We start from the raw sequence: 15843 nt of genomic DNA, 5'->3' as shown, positions 1-15843 counted from the left end.
GGACTGCCAACAGAGCAACAAACCCACCAGCCACGAGAAAAGAAAGGAAAGTGTCTTTCCACTCTTCCTTGAGCCCTCGGGACCAATAAGCAAAGCCAACATTTTGGTGGTGGCTATACGAGCCTGTCTCCTGCCAGGGAGACACTCTGTAGCTGCTGGCTGAAGACCACCAGCTAATGTGGCACTTTTCAGCCACGGAAAATGGAGAGAAGTGGAAAGAGCACTGGATTGAGAGTCAGAAAGAGCTGGGTTCGAATCTTGGCTTGGCACTTACTACCTGTGTGATAGAGAATAGTTCATACCACTTCACCAGGCGTCAGTTAAGAAACAATAGCCATAGCCAGAGTCACAGAGACAAGCATTTCTACTATTATGATTATGGAATCATAAAACCCCTGGTCCTGCTGTCCTGGGTGTAGAGGCTGCTGATGCTGATGACTTCAAATCAATATTGCTCAGGCTGTTGTCTGCAGCCCTGACCCCACCTCATGTGAGAGTTAGAAACGATGCTGATGCCACACCCTACAGCTTGCAAGCTCCTGGTCCAGGTTTTACTGATGTGATGTCCTGAACCCTGCATCAAACACATGCAGAAGAAGGGTCTTGAGAGAGAGAGAGAGAGACATAGAGACAGACACACCCCCACAGGTCTGAAAGGGACCAGATTCTCCACCCTCACCTCGGGAATGAAATTCAAACCCTGCATCCACCACTATGTGACCCGGATCATGTCCCTTAGTAACAGCTAATGCTTACTGATCATTTCACTATGTGTTGTATTAACTCACATAGTCTCAATGACATTATCAGGCAGGTACTGTTATCATCCCCTTTTACAGATAAAGAAACTGAGGCAGACAGAGGTAAGTGACTTGTCTCAGGTGACACAGATAGTAAGTGGCGGAGCGTAGACTGAAACCCAGGCAGCTCGGCTCAAAAGCCTTCGTGCTCAGCCGCTGTACTCTCACAGGCTCTCCCTGGGCTGTGGCGTCCTCATCTGTAAACATAAAAAGCCACCATAAATGCATCAAAAACAATACGCATTAATGGATGGAGAGAGTGCGGGGCAGAAAGAGACGAGAAAAGCCAGTGCAGCCATATGTTAACAGAACAATCTAGATGGTGGGGACATGGACAGGCACTGTACAAACTCTTTCAACTTTTCTGTAAGTTGAATATTTTCATAATGAAATGCTGGGGAAACGTGGCATCAGGGATCTGTGCGGATGATAATGCCGAGTGATTATCATCATCATGCAAAAAACAAACATACAATTATGGGGATTTAAATGAGACACTTAGGACAAACTAGTTTGTGTAGTGCTCTGCATCAAATGGATATTTCCTAAGTGTATACAAGGCACTTGGCATCGTGTTGCTGAAGATACACACTTAATATGGTTCTCTCCCCCTGGTGAAGTTCAAAATCACCAACTTGCACGGAATCATAAAACCCCTGGTCATCAACACACATTTATTAAGCTCCTGGTACATAACCAGCATGGGAGCCATGGGATATTCAGAAGTAAAGACTGGGTTCCCCTAACCAAGAGTACCGACTGAGGACATAAAACATCCTATTTGAAAACTAAGAGTGTGAGACTAGCTCTCCAGTCCTTTTTTCTTTTTTTTTTTGCACGAGGACCAACTCAGGAAGAAAAGAATGTTTTAGGGATACACTTTAATTAAAGGATGACAAAATCTTTCTTGTATACAATGGGAAAAATGTACATAGGTAACAATGTACACACTTCTATGTTCCAAGATAGAAGATTGCTTATAAGAATATTATTGTAGCTCCTAAAATGTTATCTGTGTATACAAATCTCTAACTTCATGAAAGAAACTTTATAATCATCCATTAGACCCTGAGCTGCTGCTCTGATTTGGGGGTCTCCAAAGGCTCTCTACACGTTTCTTGAAGGGGGTACTCTTAGTGGAAAAAGCACTTAGATTTAAACAACATTGAATCACACCACAAAAGTTATTCCTTTTTCCATTTTTTTGAATCCTTCTGATTACGCCAAGTAGAAAGCCTCCGTGTGGTGCCAGGATGTCTTTAACACCTCTCCCTGCTTAACAAAGGGACCAGGCCTCCAGCTCACGGCCTTGGCAAGTAATAACCTCAAGCTAGACTTTACCCTTGTTACTTTATTTTCCTTTGTATCTTATTTGTGCGACTGCTTTCTATTTATGGCAACTGATACCGTTTTTCCATTTCCCAACAGTGACATAAAATTTCCTTTCTAAATATTTTTTAAGTAAAAAAGATGGACTGCTTTAAAGACAAATAATAAGTAAGTGATAGTCTCGGTGGTGTAACAGAAATATCAAGGTGGCACAGTAAAGGCGATTGGTTGAGAAATACAGACCTGGGCCAATCTTAACATTTTACAGACGAGCAACGCAGCCAGCTTTTCCAAGATCCCACAGCAATCAGCCACCAGATGGGCTCTGAACCCTCGTCTGCTGACACACTGTCCTGTGCTCCTTCAGGACTGTTGATATTTATTTTGGCTTCTGCCTCTGATCCTCACACCGAAGCAAGATGTGGGGCAGGACAAGTAGCGGAAGAAGAAAGGAACTGCCTCTCCACCCTCTCGGCCCGGCCCGTCCAACAGCACCCCTGGGCACGTGTCTCCGATCAGCAGCACCCTCCACTCGATCCTCCAAGCTCCCATTCAGGCCGAGAGGCACTGGCCCCCCACTCCCACGGCAGGCCCTCGTGCCTCTCAACTTGATGTGTCTGAAACCTCCCTTGTCCAGACCTGTTCCAGCCCAAAGTGGGGATTTTTCTCCCCTTCCGCTTCCACCTGTTTCATGTGGGAAAACTGAAGAAAGCTTTGCTCACTGATTGATGTCCAAGAGGATGTGATTCCTGCCCGGGAGATTTATCCCAGTCAGCCTGGTCTTGGATGAAACAGTATCAGGGTGGGGCAACAGTGCTTTTGAAATGTGGTCTGACTGTCAAGACTCACCCCACGCCCCAGGCTGTAGCATCAAATCTGAGATAATGCAGGGAAAGCCCCTATTCCACTGCATGGCACACAGTGAGCATTCAAGATATGGTAGCATTAGCATTGTCTTGGGCATTTTATTCTTATTTTCAAGTTATGAAGGAAGTGGTTTTGTCTTTTGGACAAAATACAGATCAAGGCAACAGGACCTTACATATGGTCAAGCAACCTGCACACTACATAACCCCATGGGGCACCATATATAGACTAACAGGTGAATGTGGCCCTGGGATTGTGCAGTGCACAGAGAAGACAACCAGACCTGGCATCCCTTAGCATAATTCACTGCAAATTCCTGAACCAGGAGTCAGGAAATCTGAGTCCTGGCACTTATTTCTTCACTAACTTGCCGAGAGACCTTAGGCAAGTCCCTTTCCCTCTCTGTGCCTCAGTTTCCTCCTCTGTAACAGGACCAAATGTTGTCTGAAGTTCCCTTCCAGGTATAAAATTCTGTGATTCTACAGAAGCATATTTCAATTTCTGAAGGTGTCATACAAAAGAGGAAATGAGCTCTCACCTGGCTTGAGAGGGAAGAGCCGGCATGTGTGGGGTGGGGATGTTAGAGGGAGAGCGATTTTGCCTGTCAGAAAGAAGAACTTAGTCAGAGTACCTAGCAACAGAGGTTACAGCTCTGGGAGGCGGTGAGTTCCCTGTGGCTTGAGGAATTCAAGTACAGACTGGGTTAAGAGAGAGACCTGTTGGGGTGGGAGGTTTGACCACGGGCCCTTTGAGGTCTTTTCCAGCATGGAGATTTTAAGGTTCAAAGCTTAATTCTGTTTTCATTAGTGCCTGGAGGCACTCGGCCAGGGCGGGGTCTCATCAAACCCTCTGGTAACTACGAATGTGATGAACTTGTCGGCTCTGCACACTCGCCCTCTCAGAGTCTGCGCATCCACATGCCCCAAATTAAACTTGGTCCCTCCGGCAGTGTTGGTGTTCACCTTTGCTCCAGGAACAAATTCTTTCATCCTAGAAAGAACTGATGCTAGCCTTACCCAGACTTGCAGTGGGGAGAGGATGGAGCCAGGGGGACCACGTAAAACCTCAAGAGAATAAACCACACAAACACTCCGACCATCTACACTCTGGCGACAGCTAGCACTAACTCCCAATCATTCTCACCTCCTCTTTACTGCAAGCCCCCTAGGAATACCTAGCTGCACTGGGGTAAGATACTGCACGTGAGGGGAAAGAATCAGGGTTTCCTTTAAAATCTCCACCATCTCGGCTTTTCATTCATTCAGATCAGGCGCCCCAAAGAGTGTGACTGGCTCAGGTGGAACTGCATCGCCTTCAAGCTGCACCCACAATGTATAAGGAACGGCAAGATTGGGCAATTAGCCACTTGGAATAATCAATAAGGGCATTCAGTCAGCCTCAGGAAGGTGGGGTCAGAAAATCCCCACTGTTGTCAATAATTTCAGTGTTTCACCCTCACTTCCAAGGTGCACGAGTCCAAAAGGGAAAAAAAGAAAAGAAAAATCCTCTTGGATGAACCTCTTAAAGACGTCTATTCAGAAATTTAGCTCAGGGCACCTTCAGCTCTTTAAACAACTTAAACAAATTGTCTTTTCTAGTTCCCTTGAATAGAACGTATATTTACACAATAAAAAGGTATCAATCTCAAGTTAGGGCATTTTCCTGATGGCGAAAGATATTTTGTTTGGCAAGATTCCAGAACCTTCTCTCTTGGTGACTTCCCTGGAGGGGAGTAGCAAAGCCATCCATCTAGGAGATGAGAAATGCCTCCCAAATAATGGAAACACAGATGTTCGCATTTGTACCATATCTGGCATTTTAGGCAACACATTTCACATAGATTACCTACTCTGATCTTCTCAAACACTCTGCACGAATCCCATTTCATGGACGCAGTAAGTGAGGCTCAGAGAGGTAAAGACACTCACTCTAAGTCACATAGCTAGAAAGAAATAGCGTTTGAGGCTAAAAAAGCAAGCCCGTTCTGTCCCCTCCACCTACGCTTGCCTCTGGGGTAGTCACACTCGCTGAATAACCAAGAAAGCGTAAGTTCACCGTACCTTTCTGCTTCCGGGTCTGCGCTCTGCTGTTTGCTCTCGAAGGCGTTGAAGCTGCTCATGTCCACGTAGCCGTCATTTTCGTTCGCTGTGGACAGGGCTCTGCTCTGATCTTCGAACAGCTTTGTAAACGTCCCAGCCCTTGCTGGCCTCCGCGGCGGAATCTGGATATTTTCGTAGTCCGAGTTCATGGCTGGAATGTTCTCATAGTCTGAAGTGTCGGCGTTGGGGAACGAGATGGACCGTGGCTTGGTCAGGGGCAGGGGCAGGAAGGGGGGCCGGGAGCGGTCTTCGAAGGACTCCACTCTGGACACCGTCCTGCTGAAGGGGACGCCCTTCCTCTTGCCATCCCTGTAGAAAATGAGGGAGGAGGGCGATTCAGAAGCCCGGAGCTTGCCAGTCCGAGCCTTCAGCTGAGGGGAGTTACTGAGGCTCCCGCGGTCCAGCTCCAGGAGCCGGGAAGGCCCGTGGTGGCTGGACTCCGAAGAGGATCTGGAAGACACACTCACATCCACGTGCACCTTGCTCTCGCTCTTCTTCTTAAACGTCAGCGCCAGGAACCGCTTAAAGGAAGACTTCTTCTTCTTGGTGTGCTTGTCTGGGGGCTCGCTCTCGATCAGCAGCGAGGGAGAACTCTTCGTGATGGGCTTTTTGGTGATACAGGCCAGGTCGAAAGGGGGTGGGATGTCGACCACGGAAGACGGTGTTGAGGTACCGCTGGACGGGAGGTGGTTCCTCTGGGAGAAACTCCCAGAGGAGCCAATCACACAGGGCAGAGACAGGTTGTCATCTTTCCTTTTGATCCTGTGGTCGTCTAAACCAGATGCCTCCGGCTCCCGGTAAATGGAGACCGGAATCTCTCGGCCTTCCACGGAGAACGATCGTGGGTATAAAGTGAAGGCTCTGGGCTTTGCTGGCAAGGCCCTGCTGGCTTCCAGCGGCTTCCCCTCCAATGACAGAACCGTCTTTCTCATCTCCTTGGTGGCACCTCCCATGCCAATGGCTGACGAGCCAGGTTCTGGTCCAGTTTCTTCCAGGACAGTCTCTGGGACATAGCCAGCCACTTTCCCAGAGTGGGGTCTGGCCCTTGTGACGATGTTCATTCTGTCCGTGGGGACCAGGCCACCCTCAGCATCAGAGTCCATTTCTTCTTTCATGCCATAGCCACCCAGGAGGGCGTCTGATGCAGCCTGTGTCTCAGGCTGCTCTCCCTCTCCAGGGTCAGCCTCACATGCCAGGTCAACTCCCATCTCATAGGGGTTGGTGAGCGCGTCGTCTGCAGCGTCCTCATCCTCTGGCATGACCACCACATCAGGAACAGAGGGGTCCTCACCAGCACCACCCTGCGGGGAGCCACACGGGCCACACAGCGTCCCAGCCACAGGGTCCTGCTCCACACACGCTCCCGACTGCGGTTCCTGCTCTGACACTAAGCCTTTCGCTGACTCGGAAAAAGGAGAGCAGCTTTCGCTAGAGAAAGAGGTGCTCTCAGTCGGGAAGAACTCATAGGGACTTCCCGAGAGCGCAGTCACGAAGTTGTCCACACAGTCACTCTCGAAAGGAATGATCTGGCAGCTCTCCTCGGCAGGCTCATCCTGCGCGGGGTCTTCGCTTTCCTGGGGGTCTTCTCCCGCCACCTGGGTGACTGCTGCCATTTCTTCTTGGTCATTTTTCTCATTTTGGTCAGGTGGCCCATCCTGATCATTCTGGTCACCACCGCCTGTGGCTTCTTCACACTCCTCCTCAGAGATGCCAGGACTGTCTGTAGCCATCTCCACCTCCTGGGTGCCCGTGGCCAATCCCTCATTCTCCGGTGGATCCTTGCCAGCGTCTTCAGTGTCCCCCTCGGCGGGCCTGCTGGAATCTACACACTCATCTGGCTCCCCCGGGTCTGCGCTGGCGCGGCCTTCCTCAGCATCCTCCTCTGCCTCCCTGAGTGTCCCAGGGGGCCCGGGCTCCTCATCAGGAGCTGCTGGATCCTCTAAATTGACATGAGTTAGAATGGTATCACTTGGAAAGACCGCCTCTCCATCCCAAGGGCCCTTGTCCTCCAGCTTGAACAGGCTGTGTTCTTCCACCAGCTTCTCTTCCTCCTCACTTGGGAACTTTTGCTCTTCCGCCCCTGCATCCTGGGCACAGTCCTGTGCCTCCATGTTCTCAGGACTGGGGGTTATGCCTTCGTTACCCTCTCCACTCAGCACGACTTCAGCTGGGGTGGCTAAGTCCTCAGCCGCTCCCGTCCCCTCTGTGTCACACTCCTCGTCTCCCTCCTGGCATGCCTCTTCCCCGGTGACATCTGGAGGTGCCATGACTGCATTCTCCACGGAGTCCCCATCCCTGGGTTCGCCCTCGCTCGGCGGAGCCCCGGGTACCACGATGTAATCCTCGTCCACCTCAGACTCGGAACACTCCAGGCTGGACCGACGCTCCTCGTAAAGCCCCCGATCTACGCAGAGCAGCTTCCCATTGCTACACTTGTTCAAGCTGTTGATCACGTACACGCTGGCTCTCCACTCGTTGGGGGCAGCCAGCCTGGGCTTAGGGGCGATGGGGGGTTTCGGACCCCTAGACATGGAGTTGGGACTGGGAAAACTAGCAGGTCGGGGTGACGAAGGAAATTTGGGTGTCGCCACTGGCATGAGGGGACTGGCAGTCTTTGGCTTGGGAGCAAGTGGTGGTTTTGGTGAATCTAAAGCAAGAAAATAGAGAAAAGAAGGAGACAAAAAGTACAGTTACCTTTATTTCCATTCAGAATCTCCTACTTACCATTTTTGAGAGAACACTCAAGATGGTTTCCCAAGGCATGGGAACTCAATCGACTCTGTTCTGTCTTACGTTTATGCCCTCCACCATCTCTTTAAAATCCCTTGACCTTCCACTGAAGATTCATTCTCTAAACAAAGTGAATAGACCTTTGTTCTATACACAGCCCAGCTAACGAAACCCAAGTGAATGACATCTTCTACTCCTCAAATAAGGGTGTCCAAGCATGGCACCCCTCATTCAACAATGACATATTAAATGCTTTCTGTGTGCCGGGTACACATGAGACGATGTTGACCTTGACAGTCACCGTCCTTGCTATCCTCATGGAGCTTACATTCATTCCACAGTTAACTCATTGGATACCTACTATCTACACGCACAGCAATGCAGACAGTAGGGTCTTATAGGGTCAAGGGGAGAAGGGTCTTATAGGGTCAAGAAGAGAATACCTCTGCTGAGCACTTACAGTGGAGTTAGGCGGCCGAGACTAACAGAGCAGTTGGAGGACAGAGCTGCAGACCCTTGGAATACTATGACTGAATAGCCATTACCTCATTCCCTCAAGAATGATACACCAAAGGTGTGTGACAGCGATGTATGATTCTTCTGAGGGTCACCTCTGAGTTCCACATGCTTCAAGGCTGGTGTCCAGCTAATTGCCCTGCATCCAAATTTCAAGAGCGTCCAAATTTCATGGGAGAAATTATATAGTACTTTTCAACATGGATATTTGCAAAAGTTCTCCTCCCTTGTGGATGTTGAGGATCTACTGACCATGGCAGAACAAAAGATGTGGTACAAGTTGTACCAGCAACAGGAGTTAGAGAAGCAAGAGCTGCCACGGCCAGGGAAGACCTCTTGGACAAGGTGAAGTGTCAGCTAAATTTTCCAGGGTGGAGGGACCCGGACAAGTGGAAGGTCAAGGCATTTTAGCTGCTCCCTCCAAGCTCAGCATCTGTCCTGCCACAAGCCAGCCCATGCTTCCATACCGCCTGCCTGTGCTTCCAAGCCCCAGCCTCACTGGAGGCAGAGTGAGGAACGCAGATCTCCAGGAATGCAACTCCATCCTGACAGCTCTGCTTCCAAAGCACCACCTGGATCCCTACTGCCCACGGATCAGGAGGCAGTCTCCTCCCCAGCCCGGTGCGACCCCCACGAAGGCTTGGGTTTGACACAGAGCAGCCTCAAAAGGACAGCCTAGCTTGTGAAAGAAGGAAGATGGAGCAGAGGGCCTGGAGGTCTGTCAGCAAACTCCTCTCCTCCCCATGCATTTGACTCCCAGTTAAATCCTTGCAGCGCCCAACCCCAGTCATCTCTAATCCAGGGCTGTCTGACAGAAAGATAATGTGAGCCACATTTATCATTATAGATGTAATCTTTAATTTTCTCCTAGCCACATTAAAAAGTAAAACAGAAACAGGTAGAATTAATTTCAATGATACATTTTTTCAACTCAGGATATCCAAAATATTATCCTCATGTAATCAATGAATCATGTTTGGATCAACATGTAATCAATATACAACATTTACTCGTGAGACATTTGACTTTCTTTTTTGTACGAAGTCCTCAAAACCTACTGTGCATTTTACACTCACGGCACATCACAATTCAGATTAGCCACACTCAAGGCTCGGGAGCCACGTGTAGGCGGTGGCTACGGTACCGGCCAGCACAGCTCTAACTGAGTTTAACCTATCTCCACAGGACCGTCCCATTGGCACCTCAATTTCAATGCGTCTGAAGCCAAAGTCAATGTCATCTCCCCTAAACTGGAAGAACTATGTAAACTTCAGCTGAGGAGGCCCCGAAGGAAATAAAAAAGGCCTGGAGTAGCAATAATACAGGGTTATAAAAGCCATGCACTCTGTTCCCGAAAGGGCTTGATTTCAGAGCCTCTTTACTTGTACTTTGCACATCAATCGAATGAACTTAGTGGTCTGGATTCCCATGGCACAGCTAATCAGGAGGGGCCGGGGGCAGCGAGGCAGGAACACTGTCAGTTCTAAGACGTGGTGGCCGACGGCACAAGGGGAGAGAAGAGGCACAGCTGCCAAGCCTTTAAAGGCCGAAGCCCCCCTGCGCCAAGCCCCAGCCCACACCCACCCTCATCGCATCCACATGACAACCAGAGGCTTCAAGACAGAGTACGCGACTTCCCAACTCCCCGTCTCCTAAGCAAGCAAATATGTCCTAGTTTAGAAAAATATCTGCCCAAATCAGCAAAAAACAAAACAAACAAACAAAACCCACAAATATTTGGAGCTTAAACAGCTAAGCTTCAGCTAACTGTCAATGTGGAGTAACAGAGTGAGTCTCTGGAGCCTTGGTGATCTGGGTTGAAATCCTGATGTTGCCAGTTACAAGCTATGAACCTGAGCCTCAGATTCCTCATCTCTAAAGTGGGTACAACAGTAACACCTATTCTCAAGAGGTTGTTACAAAGACTAAAAGATACATATTAAAAGCGCTTCTTCAAAAGCACTACTATATATATATATATAATATGTAATATACTAGTAGCAGGACTTCAGAGAGGAGCACTCAAGAAACAGTAGCTATCTTTGTTCTACTAAAATCCGTCTCTGCCCACCCCACATCTTCCCTGGTACAGGTCCTGCTCTACACTGACACATTATGAACATTAGCTTTGGGCTCTCAGCATCAGGTGTCAGGCACTGGCATGGAAATTATCCTTTGGGGGTGGGGACTCTCATTTCTCATCCTTAACAGGTGATATTTCGCATAGGTGCCATGAGACCTGACAACGGGACCGAAGGGCCGTGAAAAATGACCATCACCTTCACTGCATCGCCCCCACCCCCACTGCATCCTTCATCCAATCAAGCTATTGATCTGTGGGTGAAGTCTCCTTAGGAAAGGTTCCAGTGGGTGTCTGAGGCGTGATCCTGCAAGAAAATGCCTTCCCCACAGGAGCCCCTAGGAATGATAAGTACGCAGCGTCCCCGCTCTGCTTCCAGCTCTGCAGCTGCATCCCCTCTCACATCAAAGGACACCAGAGTCAGAAAGGCCTTGTCTGACCCTTCATTCAAAGACGGGAAAACTGAGGCACAGAGAGGGCAGATGACTGGCGTGCGGCTACTCAGCATGTCTGGAGCAGGGCTCAGGTAGAATGTGGGTTTCCTGCTTCCTGGTCCAGTCACTTGAACCTCTGCCTTCACCCTTTTGCCATGGAACATTTCTTCTACAGTCTCCACTCAGGGCTCCCAGCTTGTAGTGAGGCAGACAAGGGCAAAATGCAGGGAAACTGAGCCCAGAAAGACCAGGACAGCTAGGTGAGAAATTCACATAAGGCTGAGTCCAGCCTGACCTGACCATGATGTGAATGTCTGGCTTTCATTTGCTCCCATCCAACTTCCTTTAATCCAGTTCCATCAAAGCGATATTTATTGAGCACCTACTATGTGCTGGCCACTTATCCAGATTCTTTGCACACATCAATAAACAAAACAAAGACCCTGTGCCTCCTGGACCCCATATTCTAGTGGGAGATAGGCAATAAGAAGACTAAGTATATGACATATTGCATGCTACATGATCACAAGCCTATGGAAAAAGATTAGGAGTTAGGGGTTTTAGAGTCACCAGGACAGGCCTCACAGAGAAGACATTAGAGTAAAGACCTGAAACAGGTCAGGGAGCCAGGACTCACCTGGCATGTTCGAGGAGGCCAGAGTGGCTGGAAGGGAGGGAGGGGAGAGGCAGGAGATGACGTCAGAAAGGTCAAGGGGAGGGTGTAGATTATGTAGGGCCTTGAGCAGAAGAAGGACATGCACACTCTGGCTGATGTGTTGAAATAAACAGAAGCAGTGAGGACGGCGCAAGGAGACCAGTGAGGAGTCTCTTGCAATAATCCAGGCAACGGATGATGGAGGCTGGGACCAGGGGGTAGCAGTGAAGGGGTAAAAAGGAGTCAGTTCCGAACATGAAGGTAGAGCTGGCAGGACTTGCTGACATTTTGGCTATGGCGTAAGAGAGAGAAGTCAAGGACAACACGAAGGTTTTGAGTAGGAGCAACTGGAAAAGTGAAGTGGCACCAAGTGAACTGGGGAAGGCTATATGCGCTGGGGAGGGAAAACCAGAATTTCAGTTTGCGCATGTTGAATCTCAGTGACCTGTCACACACCTAGGTGGAGATGTCAAATGGGCTCCTGGATATTCCAGTCCGGGCTCCCAGCAGAGGTCTGGCTGGAGGAATCCATCACAGAGATGGAATTTAAGGCATACGGCCGACGAGATCACCAAGTGAATAAGTGTGGACAGAGAAAAGAACAGGGCCAAGGAGGGAGCCCTGGTGGCCCCAAGGTTGTGAGAAGGCACCAGCAAAAAGGACTGAGGAGGGAGGAAAGAAAACGAAGGGAGTGTGAGAGCTTCCAGCTCTGCTCCCTCTCTGCTGCCCTCACAGAAGGAAACGGGATAGAGACCCTGCCCTCAGCACAAGGTTATCTGGCTCTCAGACCAAAGAAGAGGCTGGGTATTCCAGGTAGAGGGAACAGAATGTGCAGAGGCCCAGAGGCATTTAGATGCAAGCCCTTCGGAAGTACGATAGAGTCCAGTTTGGCAGAGCTTCAGAGTATGGCAGGGGTGGTGGATTACAGGGTAAATCAGAGCTGAGATTTCCTCCTCTAGGTTAAGCTTAACTTTCTTTCTTTTTTTTTTTTGAGGAAGATTAGCCCTGAGCTAACATCTGCCGCCAATCCTCCTCTTTTTGCTGAGGAAGACTGGCCCTGAGCTAACATCCGTGCCCATCTTCCTCTACTTTTTATATGTGGGTCGCCTACCACAGTATGGCTTACCAAGCGGTGCCATGTCCACCAAAAGCTGGTGTTTTCACCTGGGATCTGAACCGGCAAACCCCGGGGCTGCCAAAGCGGAACGTGCGAACTTAACTGCTGCGCCACCGGGCCGGCCCCCTTAACTTTCTGACTGTCCAGAACTCAGCCTGGATGGAGCTACTGGACCCTGTGCTGCTTCCTGGGTCCTTCCCGCTGCTGCATGAACCATCTCTCTTCCTGTATCACAGAGCCTAAGGGTCATACCCTCCCCACCCTGAGTTACCAACGCCCTCCCGGCAATTTGCTGTGCCTGAGGATGACTTGAGTGCAGAACACCCTTCGAGCCAAGATGCCAGGAGTTAACTGGGGGGTGGGGAAACCACAGGGACAGGAGGAAGAGATTTTTAACAGCTTCTGGTGATAGAAATCATCCCCAGCCAGCCCCCTGGTACCAGTTTACTGTTCTCTATTTTAATTAAATATCTGTCACTCACACATTCATGCTGCTGCTCCCTGGTCAGCTAGGCAGAAGTTACATCACAAGGGGTACTGGGAGGAGCACTGGACTGGGAGTTGCAAGCTCTGATCTCTACTCCTGGCTCTGCCATTAATTGGAGGTGTGACCTTGGGCAAGTCCCTTCCTCTCTCTGAGCCTCAGTTTCCCCATCCATAGAGTGAGGGGACTGCACCAAACAGCCAGATGGTGCCTTCTGCTCTGGCCGACTAGTCCATTAACTCATGGCTCTTGTTATGATGTCCCCTGATAGCCTCATCTCAGTCCCCGAGTCTGTTACAACTGCAGTTCACTGTACTCCCCGTGGAACTCTCATAACCATATGTTCCAAGAGGAATTATCTTCCAATTTCACCTTCCATTTGCATCTTAATTTAACTTTCATTCCTGGGTGCCTGCTGGAATGTCCAAGCCAAGCTTGATGATTTCTAATTAGGCTGCTGTTAAGCTAGTCCAGTGGTCCCCAGCAGGGCACTTGCTGGGAAGACAGCATGGGACAGTGGGAAGAGCAGGGGCCCCAGGCTCCGCCAGACCTGGACTCCAATCCCAGCTCTGCCACACGTCAGCAAGGTGATCTTGCACACGCCACTCTGCCTCTCTGAGCCTCAGTTTCTTTCTTGGTAAAATGGAAGAAATACCCTCTTTTTTCATAAGGCTGTTGAGAAGTTCAAGGGAAAAAACAGACATGAGATGCCTAACTAAGTCAATTGGCAAACATTTCCTGTGTACCTATGTGTTAGGCACTGGATAAAAAAGCAGGCTCTCAAGCCCAACAGTCTGTTTCAAACCTGTCTTGGCTCCTCGTTAAGTCAGTGACCATAAAACCCCTGCAGATCAGTTTTTCCATCTGTAAAATGGGAACAGCAAGAACAGCCTTATAACAGTACAGTAAACTCGTAAGGTTGCTGCGAAAAGTGAACTGATACAAGCAAAACACTTAAAGCAGCACATGGTTCATCGTAAGTACGTACCCAACAAATATTAGTACTATTTATTGGTTGCTTATGTGAGAGACACTGTTCCAGGCACCTTACAAGCTTTCTTTTATTTAATCATGAGAACTCAATGAAAAAGATATTATCCTCATTTTTCAGATGAAGAAACTGAGGCACAGGGAGGTTAAGGAACCCACTCAAGGTCACATAACTAAGTACGTGCTGGTTCTGAGATTCAGTCCCATGGAGTCTGTGAACTACTATGTGACACGATCAGGACGTTCAGAGCATGGCACGCAGACATCATCATGTGAAGCGTCTATCACTGCCATCACACTGAAAGAGTAACCAGGTTTATGCTGGAGAAAAATTACAGGATGGCTGAACCCAAGAGTGGCAACTGCTAAGATTTCCTGGGACCAAACCTGCCTCTCAGTTTATGCCGGCTCACTCCATCCCCCCAGAGTCTCAGAGAAGGGAGGGCCTGCCCAAGCCTCATGCAGGGAAACGTGGGAAAACTGGAACCGCTCTCACCATTGTTTGAAAGCGCGTTTTATTAGGAGTGTAGGAAAAAGCTACCCTGACTCTGTCCAGGCTGTGCCAGGACAGGCAGGAGGCGACCTCCTCCCTCCAGGAATGGCTGGTGGTCACTGGGACCCAGCTCCAGCCTTTTCCACTCCCACAAAGTGATACCCCTGCTCCACCCCCGCTTCTGTGACCCACACTCACTCACCGCCCAGGGGTCCACATGCCCAGCAACAACAGGGCCTGGACATAGGGAGGTGGCTGCCAGACTCCCAAGTCCCCAAGTGTCTCCCTTGTCAGATCAGTCCAGCCAAACATCTCCTGTCTCCACCTCACTCCTAAGACAACGACTTTTCTCACTGAAAAGATTTTAAAAAGAAAAAACCCCACAACACACACACACACACACACACTCACACACACAAGGCAGCAGGATATGGTTCTAAGACAGCCAAAATGGTGGCTTCCTGTTTCTTTAGGGATGTGTGTTTTGGAGTATGGCTTCGGACAAGGGTGTTGGTTGGGGACAGGGCTGCCTTCTGCTAAATTCTAAGAGAAAAAGAGAAAAGAGTGACGATCGCTCCCTGGCAGACAGATGCAGGCAGCTGGGATTGTGGCCCTGCGAACGCGCCTCTTTGAGGGAAATTTCTGCCCTTCCCGCGGCTGCAGTCAGCAGTCCGGAGACCTGGGATCCAGGCACCGACCATCTCTGAGTCTCAGTCACTGAATCTGTTAAATGGCACTCCTCTGGAGGGATCGCGAACATTTAGCGTCACACGCACTCTGGATCTCACGGAATCCCTGCCTGGCAGTCGGGTTCACAGGGCAGAGACGTGAGGGCGGGAGGGGCCGCCTGCACGCGGCTCAGCCTCGCCAGGAGCGTCCCCTCGGCGCTCGGTCCCAGCGGGAGGCACAAAGAGGGCCCCGGGCCAGGGCGCTGAGAGGGAGGCTGCGCTGCGGGGGGCGGGGGCAACCCAGGGCTTTTCAGTCCCAGCCGGAGAGTGAGCTCCAAGTCTCGGGGTCCAGGAGAGAGAAGGAAGCGGGCATCCTCTTAAGGGTGAGCCGCCGGGTGCGGAGGGACCGGCTGGTCCCCGGCGTGGGGAAGGGCTGCGGGCGGACCCTGCGGGCCAGGAGGGGCCTCGGAGGGCCGGGCGGGACCCCGAGGAGCAGGGCTGAGCACTCAGGGGCACGACCAAGTTGCCTTCGCGAAGGGAGCGTCCTTCTCGGTTGCCGAGGGACCCTCACGCCGGGGGGC

General features: G+C 50.2%; 1 protein-coding gene and 1 long non-coding RNA gene across 6 annotated transcripts in view; one reads left to right on the top strand and one right to left on the bottom strand.

Annotated features, from left to right (window-relative positions):
• The window catches only part of FGD5 (FYVE, RhoGEF and PH domain containing 5), a 110561-nt gene that overhangs the window by 94271 nt on the left and 447 nt on the right, over positions 1–15843 (bottom strand). For both annotated transcript variants that reach the window (XM_044755130.2, XM_070493800.1), the window contains exon 2: positions 5057–7742. In XM_044755130.2, the coding sequence (XP_044611065.1) occupies positions 5057–7742 (2686 nt within the window). The remainder of the gene's footprint in view (positions 1–5056; positions 7743–15843) is intronic.
• Positions 12623–15843, top strand: part of LOC106829364 (uncharacterized) — a 71588-nt gene continuing 68367 nt past the window's right edge. The window contains exon 1 of one of the 4 annotated variants that reach the window (XR_011496753.1): positions 12623–15645. This is a non-coding gene — a long non-coding RNA (uncharacterized lncRNA). The remainder of the gene's footprint in view (positions 15646–15843) is intronic. The other 3 variants (XR_011496754.1, XR_011496752.1, XR_011496751.1) reach the window with 3 other exon arrangements.

Source organism: Equus asinus, chromosome 21, assembly GCF_041296235.1.
Source record: "Equus asinus isolate D_3611 breed Donkey chromosome 21, EquAss-T2T_v2, whole genome shotgun sequence".
NCBI lineage: Eukaryota > Metazoa > Chordata > Mammalia > Perissodactyla > Equidae > Equus > Equus asinus.
This window is presented reverse-complemented; position numbering and strand designations above follow the sequence as displayed.